Source organism: Antedon mediterranea, chromosome 6 (genome assembly GCF_964355755.1).
Source record: "Antedon mediterranea chromosome 6, ecAntMedi1.1, whole genome shotgun sequence".
NCBI lineage: Eukaryota > Metazoa > Echinodermata > Crinoidea > Comatulida > Antedonidae > Antedon > Antedon mediterranea.
The window spans coordinates 21,166,574-21,185,073 of record NC_092675.1 but is presented as its reverse complement, the minus strand read 5'-3'; the positions used below and the strand labels follow the sequence as shown (position 1 = coordinate 21,185,073).

General features: G+C 32.5%; 1 protein-coding gene across 1 annotated transcript in view; it reads left to right on the top strand.

Annotated features, from left to right (window-relative positions):
- The first annotated feature begins 9,239 nt into the window (after positions 1-9,239).
- The window catches only part of LOC140051449 (transcription factor 7-like 2), an 86,500-nt gene continuing 77,239 nt past the window's right edge, over positions 9,240-18,500 (top strand). Inside the window, exons 1-3 of the mRNA XM_072096670.1 lie at positions 9,240-9,523; positions 9,639-9,741; positions 10,035-10,120. Coding sequence (XP_071952771.1) covers positions 9,329-9,523; positions 9,639-9,741; positions 10,035-10,120 — 384 coding nt within the window. The 5' untranslated portion in view covers positions 9,240-9,328. The remainder of the gene's footprint in view (positions 9,524-9,638; positions 9,742-10,034; positions 10,121-18,500) is intronic.

Sequence of the window (18,500 nt, the reverse complement as noted above, 5' to 3'; positions counted from 1 at the left end):
TATTTTTTATCGATGTTTTTTGTATATGTTTTTAAGCAAAATTCTATCCATAACCCTAATTTTTAATGTTCAATGTGATATTTATTGAAGTGCTTTGAATACGTTGACGAAATTGGGAGGTATGACACCTTGTTAGGAGTAGTATCAGCTTCCAGCATTAAATGTTAAAAATAAGTTTATATTACTCATTAATTAATAATAATTATTAATAAATTAATAGAAAACTAGAGAGGGCGCTTTTCGACAAGGAAATGAATGATTTTTTATGTGTGTTATTTTTCCGCTCGAGTTTATTCAATGTAGTGTAATATACACTGTTACATACTATTTTATTGGGAATTATTTTTGTGTGAATCTTCTTGGAGTTGTTTGAAAGCCTATCCACTTACTTCTTTTCTTCAGAAAACATCTAATTTAGGTCTTAAAGTGACAAAAATACACCTCACATCACCAACCTCCAACACACCAGATTCTACCAACACACACTTCATCTCCTGAACTAACATAGTACATTATAAGTCAAATTAATTGTTTAAAATTTTTTTATTGAAATCAATCTGCCTCAAAAAAATATTATAATAGTAACAATAACAGAAAGGTAGATAGGTATTTTAATAATTATTTTTAAACTTAAAAATGTAAAAAAAAAATGAATAAAAGTTTATACATACATTATAAATGAAATAAAATAACTACTCTTTTAGTAATGCATACACAAGTACAGAATATCAGAAATCAATGAATTATGTTTCTAAATATGGCATTATTAGGCTAACTTGATTTGAGAAAACATTAATGCCATTGGCCTATACAAAAAATCAATGCAATTAGACAAAATAGTTACATAAACAATTAATACTAATATTGGTAGGCATAAAATAATAGTGTATATAAACTTTCCTTAAATATAAACAGTATAGGGCCTTACCAATTTATTTAATACATAATATATGAACTATATTACATGATGATTATCAAAAATAGTCAATATAATTTAATATTATGTTCATATTATTATATTATATCAATCATAGAGATTTTCAAAAACATAGTTTGGTAACATTTAGTTTCTTTTTCAGACCTTTAATATTTGGAAATAACATAATAATTATAAAACATTCTTTTTTTTTAATGCCATTATGCGGTTAAAACAAGTACAGCAGTATGCATGTGCAGATACAGTACACATATATTGTGAGAACACAATTTCAATAATTTCTTTGTTAGTTATCAACCTAGGGGTTAAATTTTTAGGAAAACATTGGTTTATTTTTTATATAAATTATATGTGCAGAAATTCGTTCTTCTAGCCTCAGATCATACCTGAAGTTAGACATAAATCACCCAAATTAGTATTAAGTAATTAAATGAATAGTAGATGAAGTACAGTACAAATACATGTTTCAGGAGGATACTTTATGTTAAAGGTGATAATTTTACCCCGATGAAATGTATTCAATTACCAGGTTGAAGTATGGTGGAAACACTACTATATGGCAAATTAAATGTACTCATAGAACACAGTCAGTTCTACCAAGGTTAGAGGTGTGCCACAATTTGAGATAAGTGGACACATGACTTTTTCAATAGTAAATTCATTACCAGCATTATAAATAAACTTTTAAAAAGATGAGAATGTAAGTAAATATCAGATTCATAGTCCTCATTATACACAATGATTTTCTACTATCACATATTAAAATATAAAACAATCATATAGCCTTTAATGAATTTACACGGAGGTCTATCCAAATAAATTTAAATAAAAGGGTCGTAATATGTCTTCGTCTCCAGTTCGTGGAAATTGAAGTTAGGATTCCATCATTTCAACAACAAAAAATATTCAAAATTTTCCTGCCAGTTTGCGTTCAAGAGTACAACCTGCTTAGTTTTAAATACGAGTACTGCTTTCTATACACATAACTTTGATTTCTGAAAAAAAAAAAATCCCTGTAATAAAGTACTTTAATTACTGTAATAATCTAGGCGTAGATTATGTTGACCAGACCAGTGAGAGGACGATCGACTGTACAGTACTAACATAAGTCCTCTAGGTGGATACAACTTATTTCTTGTCTAAAAAGTGTACAGTAGTATGCTAATAGTACTATTATTAGATTAGGTAGTTGGAGTAGTTTGGAGAGATACATCTATTTATAAGAGAGTACTTTATTATTATAGATATAATACCAATAGGTACCATGTATTGGGATGCAATTCAACAGTTATGAATAAAAAAAAACTCTGTATGCTTTTTTCTGGCTGTGAAATATAAAATTGTTAAATGAAAAAGAAAATTTAGGGTGATCATCCCAGTATTTACAGTCTAAATTTGATCTTTATGCAACAATAGGCATAAACGATTTTTTAATTAACAGGTATAAAAGCAAATTAAAAGCCTTACGTACTCTGTATGTTGGAGGAAATAAGCATAAGTGCAAATAAATCCTTGACCACAGGATGTAATTCACTATTTGGAATCAGTAGTACACGACTGTGTTGGACCATAATGTGGTCCAGGTTGACGGGCCAGGAATGATGGTAGTGGCCAGTATACAGTGTAGTTTAGCCTCAAGGCATAGAGATATTATAGTTCACTATAATATCTCTATGCTCAAGGCAATACCATGTAGCTGGATTAGCTTGGAGAAATACACTAGAGATTTCATGAGATTTGGTGTGTGATGATTCAGTTTGATAATTAGCTGTGAAAAAAAAGTGTTGAATTATGAAAAAAATATTGTAAAATATAACAAGGAAGTTATACTATAGTATAATTAATGGGTAACCTTAAAATATATTATAATAATAAATGCAATGGGAATTACTATTACTACTAATATTATGTATACAATACAATATTACAGTTATAGGTCGATATTTTATTATTATAAGGAAATCTGTTTTAGAATGAGAAAAAACCGTCCCAACCTAGATTTGAACCCAGCTATCAATAAAGCTATAAAGCTATTGGTACCAGTTGACCAATTATTTGGGTACGAGTTAGCCAAGTTTGGTACGAGTTGACATGGGTACGTTACGGGTTGGCCAGCACCCTAGAATACGGATAAAGATCAGCCCGTACCCCCATGCCGACTCATTCCCATCCCATGGTAGAATACTACTTACATGTTAGTTTAGCCTAGCTGGGCTAACCTACCTCACCTCTCACATGCCCTCCTGAAAAAACGCGACCGAAATTACTGGAACCCTACCCTACCAGACCTAGATAGTACTGATCCGTAGTACCATGGAACTATAATAAATGGTAGACGTACTAGTACTGTGTAGTATATGTTAACATGTCTGGCTCTACGAGGCCTTTTTATGCTCATAGGATGACTTTTTTGGGCGTCCCAATGTAGGCCTATGCCTATAACTAGGACAGATTTCCCATTCCTGCAGGCCTGTAGCCTATGCTCTAGTAGGGCGCCCGGGTGTACCCTGGTCGATTCACCCCTGGTCGACTCGTACCCATGCCAACTCGTACTTAACTTCCTACCCTAAACTCGTATCCAACCAAATAATTGGTTGATTTCCCGCTAGACTAGTAGGCCTAGCCTAGCTACAATATTCATTATGCCCTGCTAAAAAGGTAGATGAGCTACTAGACTAATTACGTAATTCGTATAATAATAACAATAATTGACTAGAAGGCCTAAAAGCGGCGGAAAACACCTAGGCATAGGCCTATCCATTCTTGCATGGCAGTACGAAAACCTGCCTATGGTTGTACATCATTGTAAATTGTCAACAGACACTGTGCTACGGACAGTGTACCGTGTGTTAAAATTACAGCATTTATAGCAGACAACAACGTGTATAACTAGCTATAGTTTTACAGATAGCACCTGTGGACAGTAGCAGAATCGGGTGATTTCTTTAATGGTCACATTACAGACAGCACAGCAAGAAAGTTGTGGTAGTACATTAATAATGAAATCAATATACTTCATTAATTTCAATTTCCTTGATAATTAGCACCTGTTAGTGGTTTTGTAAAGTATTTTAAACATAAGAATAATTCGTAAGAGGTGTCATTATCTCAATAAATTATTGTTGAAAGTCTTAATTGAGCGCGCCTCCACAGATTCCCCTGATCGCAAATTCGCAACTTTTTTACACAGTCACAACTTAATAAAATACAGTAAAACGCATACTTTCGAACGCCTATGAAGGGGACACTTTCGAATATATAAAATGTATTGGATAAAACAACATTCAGATTATACGGGATGGGGAAAACATAGCAGAGATGAGTTATTTCGGTATTACAAAAAGTAGCAAAACTATTACACATTGGTTTGTTTGTATTTCCTACTTGGGAAGGGGTATGACACTCTCACATCCCATGAATACAAAGTTACAATTCATGAACCCCACGTACACCCTTCACTCGAGTAAGAGTGAAATCAACACTCTGCTGCGCTTCACTGAACCCCACGTACACCCTTCACTCGAGTAAGAGTGAAATTATACTCTGCTGCGCTTCACTGAACCCCACTTTTATTTCACAAACGTTTTCTTCCTATAGCTCTTTTGTCAATTTAGCCTCAGTAGACTTACATGAAGATTTTTTTTTAGTAAAACATGAACCGAATGATCTTTTAGTACTGTAATGTGATTAGTAATACTGTACCATGGAGGAATAATTTGGCAATGGTAATACCTCACGTTACCACCTCGACATTTCACCCCTCACCTATGTAGAACTGCCATGGCGGTGTCTTTGATGTGTTAATCTGTTCGGCAAAACGTCTTTGTGCAAACCAGATTTGTAGAATCCCGAAAAAGTTGAGCGTTTATTCATGGGCCACCGACGATGTTGTGGTACCTTACCCTTTAGGGGGAATTGCTTTGATATGTCGCCAATAATATGAATGATAGATAGGCCTATAGACAAACGTAATTGCGTTCAAAACGGGTCCAACCAATGTTCACTGCAAACAAGCAAAGCCATGACAGCAACAGCCCTATTACCTAAAAAGACAAATGCAAATAATAAAATCGGTAAATATAAAGTCGCCATCCACACTACCCGTAATTAAGAATCACCACAAAGGTGACCCTTAATTGATGAAATGATCTATGCGGGGAAATTGCCTCTTTTACTGCGTTAACTGGTCTTCCGTTATTGTAGACTTGTGTCAACTATTATTAGGCCTACTGGTACTGGACATTTACAAATCGCTTTATCAGTTACTAATTTGGCATGCCCTCTCACACCATGGTCACTTTGATTAGAAGAAATCACCCGTAAAAGCAATATTTGAAAACATTATTCTAATCAAAAATATTAAATTATCAATCATTTTATAAAAGCTAAAACCTTTTCACATGTGCATAAACTTGTAAAAACTTGTGACAGTGAACTTGTAAAATCTCGGAAGAAAAACACACCAACATACCCTGGTATTAACTGACCAATCATTAAATCAAATAGCGCCCAACTATTTTTCCTTCCGAGATTTCATAAGGTTTGCGCCGTATGCGTGTGTGAAAATATGTAATAAGTCGGGAGAGCAAACCTGAACATTTATGCGGATGTGAAAAGGGTATTAGACAGCAAGGGCGTAGTCCGCTTTTTGGTGGTCGCTACAGTATGTAACTTGTCCTGATTCAATTAGCACAGCATAACATGGTTCGTTAAAACAAAGATAGTAGCCTCTCTTTAATTGTTGTTGAACAAAATGCACACGCATACAAACTTCGGTTGTAACTACTAACAACCGTCAGTTTTGCTGTTGTTTGTGTGGTTGCTGTAAGCAGGTTTCCATAGGATCAAATCGGAAGTTACGCAGTTGGTTGTTAGATGCGTATAATTGCGCACTTCCGATACGCGTTGCTATAAACAAGAGCCAGCCGGCCAGCCTCATGATAAACGCGTTCAATTATTTTTAATCGAGCCAGCCAAATGTAGTGTGTGAATCGAGCGCAGTTTGTGTAGATCCGTTTCCATTATGTGCGCGACTGTGCTTCGTAGGAGGCCTGTAAATAAAATAATACAATTTGAGAACCTTTTTTTTTACATTGCTGACACAGCTGGTGGCGCGCCTATTCATTGTGTTTTTGGAAATAAAAAATAAAAAAAATCTTTTTTATTACAGTTTTGTTATTTATTGCATACAGTATATAGCGCAAAGTATTTTTTTGTTTTGTCCGTGGGTTTTACGTGACAAGTTTTACTTCTTGTATTGTAAAATCCTCTATTAATTGTATGTTTCTTCTTTATTTAATTTATTTTCTATGCACCATTAATAGAAATAAATGCTTATGCCTACGAAACGAAATGAAGTAAAAAAACTAAACATTTTAATTTAAACAAATTACACGATACGCGATTTAATTTTTAACGAAAAAGAAGGCTAAACGTTCTGAAAAAAAATAAAGATGTGAGTTTAAACCGTCTTTAAAGCCCCTTGGGCCTTAGGTATAGTAATTCTGTTTATTCGGAAAGCAATTCTGTAGTTGAGACTTCTTCACATATTAAACACAGCAAACGCTACGTCATTGTTCACATGACGTAACAAACTTTATATTTGGATTATTTAATAGAATATCTTTAATCAAACTTTAGCTACAAAAGGATTACGTTGATCTTGATTGTGACACGGTCAAGGTTTCGGGACAGGCATTGAACCCCACAGTTTCCCCTGAAAACACTTATTTGTCTGCGTGTCTTCCTTCCCATAAATAACCAACCATTAATTAATAGTCAAATAAATAGAACAATCGAACAAACTTAAATAGTCTCATTATTGAATAGATGACAAGCGACGACCGCAAAGTTGAGAGATTGGAGACAGTCTTTTTGAACTTCTTACGTAATAACAAATGATGTCTTATTTAGGCCTACTGTCTTACTGTGTGAATAGACCCCCGGTACAGAATGTTCGAACCACACCCGAATGACCTGACACAACAACAGTTTGACGGTGAGGCCTAAACTATTGCATTCAAGTCGTGTATTTATTATTCATAGGCTTAAATGATATTCGTGGAATCATAAAACAAGATTGACTTGCCTTGTATAAATAACCTAGGCCTACCAGTAACAATTTAGCTAGAGTATTGATACTGTAATAGGTTGGTAGGGTAGCAGGCCTAATTATCTTACGGTATTTTTTTTTTAGAATTTAGAAAGAGGGCCTAAGGTCAATTCAATTCAATTCAACGTAAACATTTTTTTTTTCTTTCATCTTTCATAAACAAATACAAAATATAAATTATTAAGGTACTACTAAGGTAGGTAGTATTGAATTTGAAATATATACAGTATATAAAAAAATAAACAAAAAACCCCCAAAAACATCAATCAAACATATTTATTTATCATATCTTATGATTTTAAATTTCATGAAATTATTGCAATTTTCTCTATTTTCTCTTTTTTCTTCTTTTTTTTCCTTTATATATTTATTAACAACAAATAAACCTTTTATAATACAACAAAATGAAAAAAGAAAGGTCCATGGTTGGATCCAGTAATCAATTCAATCGATAAACTGCAGACTTTTCGAGATTGGACACTCATTTAACAATGTAATTAAAAATATAAATTACAATGTTGTCTCTTTGTAAATTTCCAATATAGGCCTATGTGTATATTTTCTTGTTGTTGGTGATATATTTCTATGTATTTTTTACATGTTAAAATCGTCTCTGTTTATTAACAATTTTGAAATCTTTTTGTATGATTTGTAGACGTAACTAATTTGTAGAATAATACTAGTAATTATTAAGAACTAGCCAACGTATAAATGGAAATAATATAATGATTTAAATTTAATGATGATTGTTTCGATATTAAAATAGTTCATGGATTTTTTCGGTTATAAATTCGAGTTGACAACTCAAGAATGAAAGAAGAACAGACAACAAAATATAGTGTCGACAAGTGACGACAAGTGTAATGTCATTAAAGTTGTCACTCGCTCGTACCTTACCTCTTATAAAACACATTTATAGATAACTCTCCAACCCCATTTTTCCGTGTCATAATAGGTTTCGTAATGAGCTCAAACTATGCTAATATTATAAAACAAAACAAATAGTGCATATCATTAATATTTCAAACGAATCTGGTGTTTTTTTCCTCGCAAAACGTTATAGCGCCCTCTTGAGATTCTAAACTTGATCAAAAACTATCTATGAAATATAGCACAATACTACAGCCTATCGCAATAGCTATTATTTTAATAACTCTTACTCAAAAACATAACCAGCTTGAACAAAGCAAACCAGAAACAACGATTAACATTTATTTAGCATTTGACAAACGAAATTTGTCCTTTGCAATTTCCAAAAGATTGGAATAGGGCCTACCGGGGGCCTACATAAGAGTATGTTGTACCATATTTATAATGATGTATAAAATATTGTTCTGTTCATATAAATGTGTGCAGTAATCGGAAGTGAAGAATTTAAAAGATACTATAGTACAATATTACCAGGTACGGATCTAAACATACTGTAGGACTATACACAATAACATTGAACTTCGATTTTGTTTTTTTGTTATTTATATGATAATAAGTTCAGAGTTCCATTTTGCCTCCGATTTTGATAATAAACACATGTAAACAATGTATCCAAAATACAATTTACTTTTTAAATTGTAAAATAGATAATTACATTGTAAAGTTGTCATTTATAATATAGTTTATTTAATTATTATAACTTAGATTATTTTAGGCTAATTGAAATAAAAAACGAAAGATAAAAAAATATGTGTAAAAGCGTCAACTAAATTGAATACTGTACTTAGTTTATGAGAACTATTTTCATTGAACATTTTTATGAAGGGTTGCTAATGATATAATGTTTCAAATCAGTGTTGTCTTGATTATGAAATATATTAAGTGGGGCAAGGACATGGGCGATTACAACTCGTTAAAATACCATTCAAAACACTTGAAGGGTAAAGCCAGGGCGATGACCGTTAACGTAGTCTCCAGTGTTAGTTTAGCTACGTCTATTTGATGATTCTAATAGGCTGACAATTCCTACGAACAACGATATTCACTCTCTTCCTATTCGTTCAATCGCTAGCGCTTACCTTCGCTTTTCAATGGTATGTGAAGAACGTAATAAATATTCATGAGAAAATATTACATCACTTGAATTACGGTAATTGATTGGTCAAGGCGCTCCAGTAATGACAAAGCGACCTGTCAATCAAGGGTGCGGCGAGGCTTTGATGTAGTTGCCTTTGAGCTCTGTATACAACCGCCAGGATACGTGAGTGCCGCGCGTGGATTTCATAGCGGAGTATAGATAAATTTCGAAGATTTTACACCAAAACAGAACTGCTTAGGCCTAGGAAGATATGCCACAACAGCCTAATGGGGCTGGCGAGGATTTAGCTGCCGGAGATGAGACAATTTCCTTCAAAGACGAAGGTGGCCCAGGCGAAATCCCGACGAAGAAATTGGCCGATTCGACCACGTCTAGTCGGGATCTGAACGATATAAAATCTAGCCTAGTGACTGAAGGGGAATGCAAGAACTCCAACGACGATCAGGTTTGTTATGATTGCTTTTATGACTTTTACAACTATTACTCAAAATACTTGGACGATCTTTAAATATTTTAGTTTGTTGTGTCGGGTTTTTATAGAACCGTTTATCATTTTACAGCGTGGTATTAAGCGTGGACTAGCCCCCGAGTATGGAGAATCGGTAAAAGACGGTGGTAGTGTGAAAGAACAACCGCTATTTCGGATTTACGACACAGTTGGGGGTAAGTCGAAACTTTGTTCATTTTCAATATATTTTAGCCTGGTAAATCCACGTAACTGACGTATATTTAAATGGTTTATTTCTTACTAATAATATTGCATTAAAAATCAGGTAGACCTAACTAGATCATGTTTTGGTTTATGAACTGAAATAGTTTAGATGGAGTTTTGTGTTGTCTGATTTGTAACTTGATCGTAACTAGCCTGTTTGTGCTGCTGAACGTGGTGGTAGATTCCACAAACTGCAACACGGTCTAAACCATGTTTGACCCCCATTGTTGTATTGTTTTTCCAGGCTCATCTAAGCTTGATCATTTTCGATATGGACAACATTATCGCTTTTTTACCGGGGCATACCCAGGAGCCTCAATGCTGTCTACGGTATGTTTTTAACTTTAAATACAATACTAATAGTTTTACTAATGTAGACGACTGGTTTTTAGCTTCGATGACCTTTTCTGTTCTCAATCCTAAGCGCCCCTTTTGATGTTTTGATAAAAGCCTAGCTGAGCTGTGTTCTTGGCCAATGGACCAAGTATTGTATTCATTAGAAGTGAAAAGATCTGTGTTCAATAGGTATGGTATTGTTTGCTCAACTCCCTTTGATATGATCTTTTTAAAAAGGTGGGATTTAACACTACTTACTGTTTTGTTATTGATTGAGCGACTCATTAGTGACCATTTTTCTCTTAGGTTTTTATAGTATTATGGCATGTCAGTCATAAAACAACAGACACCTAAGACCAGTAATTAACCTCTTTTCAACATTCTTTAAGAAGCAATCACAACAATTTAAAATTTACACCATCAGTACTTCAATTAAATACCAGCAAAAAACAGAATCTCTGTTTTTTATGTATTTGACTTCTAACTAAGTTCTGTTCTATCTAAAAAAACAGTAAATGATTCAATTGTGATGTTATCTCACACACACACTCTACTTACTTCTTCAGTGTGAAAGTATTGTATTCAGATAGATGATGAGTGTTACATGTTTAGCATAAAAAAAACTTTATCAGCTTAGAAATGAAATTTGATTTGTATTCACATGCGATTTTATCTTAAATATTTTCAAAATGTCTTAAACCCAAAAATAAATCACAAAATTTTTTCAGAAGTAAAGTTGGAAACAGAAACTATTAAATTCAGAACTTGTTTTCTGTTGATCAATGCCGTGTTGTAATTATGATATTTTAAAATAAAATGTTTAAATAAAACATTAAGTAAGTAAAATGTATTAAGTACAGTACTTTCAGATATTACTTTTTACCATCCATTGATTGTATTTACTATATTCTGCAATTTATATAACTATATTCCCATGGGACCTGAAAATTGTTTGGCTTACATACTCAAAACAATAGGTCCAGCGTCTTGTGTCTAAATTTAGCTTTTGGAATATGATTTATACTGCGGCATGGGATTTAATATACTCAGTCAAATGTATATGTGACCCGATCTGGCAAAACCCTACTTTTGTCGGAAATATTCATTTTGTATTTTTTTATATATTTGGATTATTTGAATCATAAGCTTTGCAATGGTGTTTATTTCATAAAAATTGAATAAATATTTAAAAAGTTATTATATTTTAAAAACTTACAAATCATTCAATTAGTTTACGAGAAAATCGCGTTTGAAGTTTGCAATGAAATTCTTTTTGATACGCGCTGAAAACTCACTCCGTAGCAACGCGCTATTTTGGTCTAAGGCACAATGACGTCATACCAGGAAGTGTGTGCGATATAGCAGCAGCGTGGACACTATGGTCAATTTGACTGATTTCAGACGCCGTTTTAACCTATTTAGTCACTCGAATTAACTATTTTGCACTATTGAAAAGCAGCATTATAACTACCAAGCTAATGTTAACTGGTTTCGGAAGTGTTTACGATATCAACGGCAAAAAACCAAGCAGGCCTAGGCCTAGGCGCGCCTATTCAGATTTTCGCCGTCATCGTCTGTATTATTAAGACCTCCTGATGATGGGTGTTCATTAGGCCGTGTATGGCAGCGGTGCATCGACACGGGGGCTAGCGTTAGTCTAGACAAGTTAGGCGCCTTGCAGAGTCACAGCTAATTGCAAGCTAACATTACACTGTATTGACGATTACATTTGTTTTTTGTTATAACGTGGAAGATTCGCTGTGATGTTTGGGCTTGAATCCAATGATTTAAAAAAACATTTAATATGAAAGGAATGGACAATAAATTAAATAAATAATTAAGAGCCGATTGGATATATAAAATGTATAAATAAAACTATTGACAATAATATAAAGCTAGGCCCAGTAGTAGTAGGCCTACAACCATAATAAAATTAGGCCTAGGGCCTACTAGCCCCCAAAAATATAGAAAATACAATTGAATTTATGACGTGAATTGTTTTTGACTTGTCTATTTTACTATGGAATAAACAAATACACACTACAGCTATTGCAGAACACTTTACTTTGAATATTAAAATCGTTTTTATTCCAATTTACGACATGCTGTGTGTACAATAAAAATAACCTCACAAAAATGTAAACAACTTTTTATTTCCGCGCGTAGAGCGTATAACATCTAGCGCGTTGACCAATAACGTTTGTTATTGCGATGATGCGCCATAGCAACACACGCAGTTCGCTGTTCCAGAAACTTCGAAGAACCGAATTTTCTGAAATGATGTCATAGTAAATCAAAGTTTTCATTGGTTCCTTCTTTAAACTCCGCCCTAAAACTTCCATATTTGGAATGTCAAATGGATGAGCTTTATTTTGATGTGTGACCTTTCAACATTGTGCAGCGAACTGGCGATCAAAATGTCGTAAAACTCGGCAACTTTCAACTGAATTTACGCAAAATTTTAGCGTATATCGTGAATAAATTGTTAGGCTTGAGGAAAATACATGTTTTTAAAACTCTCTTTTTTCATAATTTTAGTTAAATTTCGGGAGTTTAAATCAGGTAGACGTATTCTTAGATAGTGAAATATTTCGAAAATGCAAAAACATGTAATCTGCCAGGGTAGTCGATTTGGACGTATTTTGACTGATTACGTGAATTTTGAATTGCCGACAAAGAGAGGGTTTTGCCAGATCGGGTCACATATTTATGTCGATCCTGTATTGGTGTTTTTTTTATACACTGTTGGATCTTGATAAATAAATATACAGTATATTATATGGTCTATAATATTTTCTATATTCTTAATTTAACTTGAGAAATCCACAAAGATCTATAACACATTTGCAATCCAGGCAGCCGTTAGTAAGGTGATGTATGAGTTGCCTTAGGAGGTCATCTACTATACATAACAATGTTAGATATTACCACCATGATAATATGCTGTATATTGTTGTCTAGTACTAGGAGCAATCTTGTCCTTAATAGAATCAAATTAAGATAGATTTTTAAAAAGTAAAAAATGATTTTAATTAGTAATACATTCATCATCTTGTCTGCAATTTATTTAGATAATAATTTACAGTATACTTGTATTTGTTTGTATAACATAAGTTCATGATATTAATTAATGACATGCAAACAAAATGTTCTAGTAATCTTTCCCTTACTACTGTAGCTCCGCCCTTTCCCTCCCCCAAACAAAAAAAAATCCGACACTTTCGTTGTTAAAGAATCTATACATCAAACTGTGTTATTGTGTTATAATTTGTAACAGTTAGGCCTAGCTATTTATAGCAGGATTTAGCGTAGAATTTGTGGGATGCATGCTTATGCTAAGCCTGATAGATGCTATTAGCTTTAAAGTAACGGTATATAAATGTGAAATGAAAAACTATAGCTGACAATGGGTATATTATTTAAGCCTAGTAATTCTCTCTTTTAGTAGCAATTTTCTTTGCAGTTTTACTTTAGGTGGTACCATATTTAGTTCATGGAAACTGATATTGGTGAAACATTTTAAAGTTAATGTTTCAATCTAAATATTAATAATAAATAATAATATATGAAAACTTGTATAGCGCCGGTGTCCCCCACTCATGTGGAGCTCATGGCGCTTAATATTGAAGATTTCTTATATTTTATGTCAAACTGTACTGTTTTTTAAATAATTAATACTGTAAAATAACAATGACCATTTTGTGGTTCTAAATGTAATAATTTTTACTACCAGCTAAGTTTGACCCTTGTATGTTTGATTTCTCCGAGTATAAAAATGGTATTCAGTACTTAAGTCATTGCCACCAAAGATGACATTTGACTTTCTTAGATTGAAGTATCTTGTCTGATGATTGACAGGCATCTTAATGCATTGAACTTGTTTGTTTATTAACAGTAGTGCCATAACAAATGTTTTGTCTAAGATAAGGTGTGAACATCCATTGTTTTACAATTATTTTAATGTTTGTTTTCTATTCTGTGGTTGTGTGCTGTATTAAAACAGGTTGTCACACATTCTTTATAAAAAGTAAAATCTCCATGTTTTTTTCAATATTTAAACATTATTTTTTTAAGTTTACTGTATACCCTATTATTAGTTGCTTGAATGGAATAAAGTGGTGACTGACCCATCCCTAAGGATAGGCCTAGTCTGAACCAACCCAAAAGATAGGCCTAGTCTGAATCAACCCTAAAGATACTGTAGGCCTAGTCTGAATCAACCCTAAAGATAGGCCTAGTCTGAATCAATGCTAAAGATATGCCTAGTCTGAATCAACCCTAAAGATAGGTCTAGTCTGACCTTAAAGATAGGCCTAGTCTGACCAAACACTAATGTTAGGCTAGTCTGAACCAACCCCAATGATAGGCCTAGTCTGACCCAACACTAACGTTAGGACTAGTCTGAACCAACCCCAAAGAACCTACTGTATCTATCATCAAACTAGTTTTACTTTGCTTGATACTCTTAGAAAAAAAGCATTATTATGTTTTAATACACATTAGAAATTAAATACAAAAACTTTCACATTTACTGAAAAATGTCTTAATGAAATGATTTGTAGTAAGACTTAAATCTGCGTAATGTACTATGCTTATCTACTTGAGAGGAAGTTGAACCTCTAGCGTAAATTATGTTTTGGCTAATGTTCAATAATGTGAATGACATTAATGTGTAGTTCAGCTCCCTTCAAAACTGAAAATTTAGGTTAAGAATTTATATATTTCTGTCAATATGATTTCAAAGTGTGTGAATGAACTTGCACTTTTACACAGCAACACAAACTGTACTGTATCTCCCATGTTTTATTTGTACAATACCATTACCATGTGTAATGTGAGACAGTGTACAAAACCCCAAAACAATACACAATTAATAGTGTAAATGTGAAATAAAATAAATAAATACAAATTTCTAGAATATTATTGATATAAAAAAATTATTATAAGAAAAGGTTTCTGTGCTACCTGTACAGTTAAAGTACGTGTGCTACAGTTATGTGTTGACACACTATATACTGTAGTTAGGCATGCATAGATGGTATGACTACTGTATACATCTGTGTCATGAACTTACTACAATGTACCTCTGATATAACTCTTTAAAGGTACACATCAAATGTAACTTTAACTCCGACACGTTTCAGTACTGTACATCCGATTGACTTTAACTAGGTTTTAGAATGATGAATTCAACTGGGGTTATTATATTGGATGTTTAAAGCGGTATATTTTTGCGTTTGAACACAAAGTCAGTTAAGCCGCAAGATGTACTGTGTTCACCTCTCATGTAAACATAACTCACAATTCTTGTTCATTGATGTTTATAACCCATTTCTATTGTAAAATAAACAAGTACACTTTTTTTGTTTATATTGTCTGAACCAGCAAAGTATTTCTCATCCTCAGTTGTTCTCATTTTTCTATCAGTTTCAAAACCCAAGGGTCAATTTCTATTAAAAAACTATTTAAAAAAACAGTTACATGTACAGTGTTGTTTGTTTATATCATGATGATTCCATTTCAGCCTAATTTTTACTAAAAATGTAAAACAATTTCTCATTTTGGTCATCATTGTTTATTGATTTCATTACAGTAATTCAAATGTTTACACCATTCATTTGACCTTAATTATGAGGTCAAATTTAGATTGTTGCATTGCAGTTATAAATTGCTCCACAGAAACTGTTTTAAAAACCATTTTAAGGATACTTCTTTTTGTGATTTGTTTTTTTCTTGCAAAATACAGTTTTAAATCTGTCCTTTCGTCACTCAGAAGGTTCTGTTATCTTTAAAGGTTTTTTTTTTTTTTGGAAATCAGTATAATGTCTAAAAAGAGACAATTAATTGTATCCTTTATTAGTGTGCTTTATTATCTCTTGCAACACACTACTGATATCAGTGTCAGGAATGTAATAGAATTTGGATCAATTTGGCAAATACTAATTGTATGGTTTATTAATAGAAAAGCGATTCAAATGCAAGTAGGATACTTCTTCTAGTTAAAGAGCATACTAGTGAGCGCACTGTTCTATAATGGTGCGCCAGTCTATACTTAGTATACTGTAGTGTAACCTTGAAGACGAGATAGTTTTAAAATGACTCCAGAAATTGCAAAAACCTTGTATAATAAAGCATAATATGAATCTTCATAGCTATACATTTTTTTTAGTTCAATCCTAGATTTTAAATGGTATTTCTCTAGAGATTAAATCCGATTCCACAAAATAAGACATAACTACTTTAATTTAGGATCTAGTTACAGTGTTCATTTTTGAATAGTAAACTATGTATAATATCCTTTTGTCTTGTTAGCATTGAAATTTGTTGATTAGTCAAATGTTGTATGTGGATTATGCTTCTTTTACAAATATTGATCAACATTCTGAAAGCAAATGAATGTAATTGAGTCAATTGAATGTTTGTGGTCTGCGTGTACAACAGATTGATTATTAACTATAGCCAGAAATTAAACCAGCCAATCTTCACTATTGTCTTACTAAGTACATGTTTGAATTAATGTATCTTACTAATTTATTCGTAAATATTTTGTATTGGCTTACGGAGTTAGAATGGTAACATCTTTCTATTGGGAATTATATTATGTTTAATTGATGCAAATTTAAATTTTGTTAAACTAATATATTATATGACACAGTAAATACATTCTATTTTTAAGATTTCCATATTTATCAAGTGTAAAAACTGTCTAGAAATTAAATTTAGTATGTAAATAAATATTTTTATTGATGTACAAACATGAACTTTACCAATGTTTGATTTTTGAAAAAGTCTGGTACCTGTACAGTACATGCTAATAAGACAATTTCATTTGATTTCTGTCAGAAGTTTGCTTTTGTCGGAGAGTTTATTACTGTACATGGTTAGTTTGTCAGTTATGAAACAATATTTATTTTGTGGTCCCTAAACAAGGACCAGTCTTAAAGATTAAGGACCCCTTGCTATCAAAGCACTTATCAATGTCTTATTGTAAAAACTAATTCTAAAAAAAAAATGTTTTACAGTAGTAAAGGATTAGCATTACAGTACTTTATCATCAATACAATTTTTATATAGTTAAAAAAAAAATTAATCTTAAGGAACAAGAGAAACAAAATTGACACTGAAATTAAATTAAATTTAAAGTATACAGTATAATAACAATGAGAGGGTTGTTTAAAGTCATTCCAACCAAGATTCAAAGTCAAAATTTAAATATGAATATTTCACATGACTTACTGTATACAGTAAGGCTCCTTGAAAGAGTTTGTTGATGCCCTTTTCGCAATACTACAAATTATAACTTAGATGGATATAATATCAATTTTTGAAACAATATCCCATCTTTAAAATATAATTGTCTTGTATTGATATCTAAGTGACAGGTAATGTCAAGACTGTACTTAAGCATCTTCTTTGAAACTTGAGTAAATTGGTATCGATAACATATAGTGATATACTGCTTACGACTGTATTATTAATATACTTCAGTATTGCACTATGATTTATATTGATACTGTATAAATACTTAAATGATGTGAGTTGACTTATTGTAGATATTATCAAGTGCCTACATACAACTATTCAGTTAGTACTACTGGTAGCTTGTGTTACATAGCCTACAGTGGTGCATTTGGGGAATCAAAATAAGTGATTTTTTATAAATCAAAAGAAAAATTAGTGAGAAAAAATTGAATTTTAAGGATTCTCAGAGGTCCCAAGTTAGAAAAATGATGCAACTTTATAAAAACGTAGCAGTATAATGATTTTATACAGGGTGTTTCTGTATAACTAAAATAAAGCTATATAGTTCAAACAATTTTTAGCATGCATCTCCATTGTATCATTTCCATAGTAAACACTGGGTACACCTATGTCATGCTACTGTAGGCCTAATTTTCAAGGAAAATAACCAATTACATAGATGAAAGGATCTGCTATAAAATTCATAAACTCCCAGGTTGGAGTGACATGCATTGACTGGATCGCCACTAAGATACTGTACAAAATAAATGAGAGTCTACACTACACTGTATACAAATAGAACCTCTATTAAGGGACCCCTAATAATGAAGTGATGTCCTCTAAATAGGTGTTGACTGTAATGTTATAAAATATATTTTCCCCTCAATAGGAAAAGGACCCGTTATTATTGGTGTCCCTCTGAATAAGGATGTCCCAAAGGAGGGGTCCCACTTTAACTGACAATATCTTGTACAGTAAAGTATAACACTTTATCACGCAAACCTATTGTGTTTAAACATAGAAAATGCTATAACAGTGTATTCCTGCTGTATGTTGTATCCATTAATCATTACAAACAGTATTGAAAAGGAAAGGAAAGCTTTAAAAAAAAAAACAATTGTAACAAAAACAT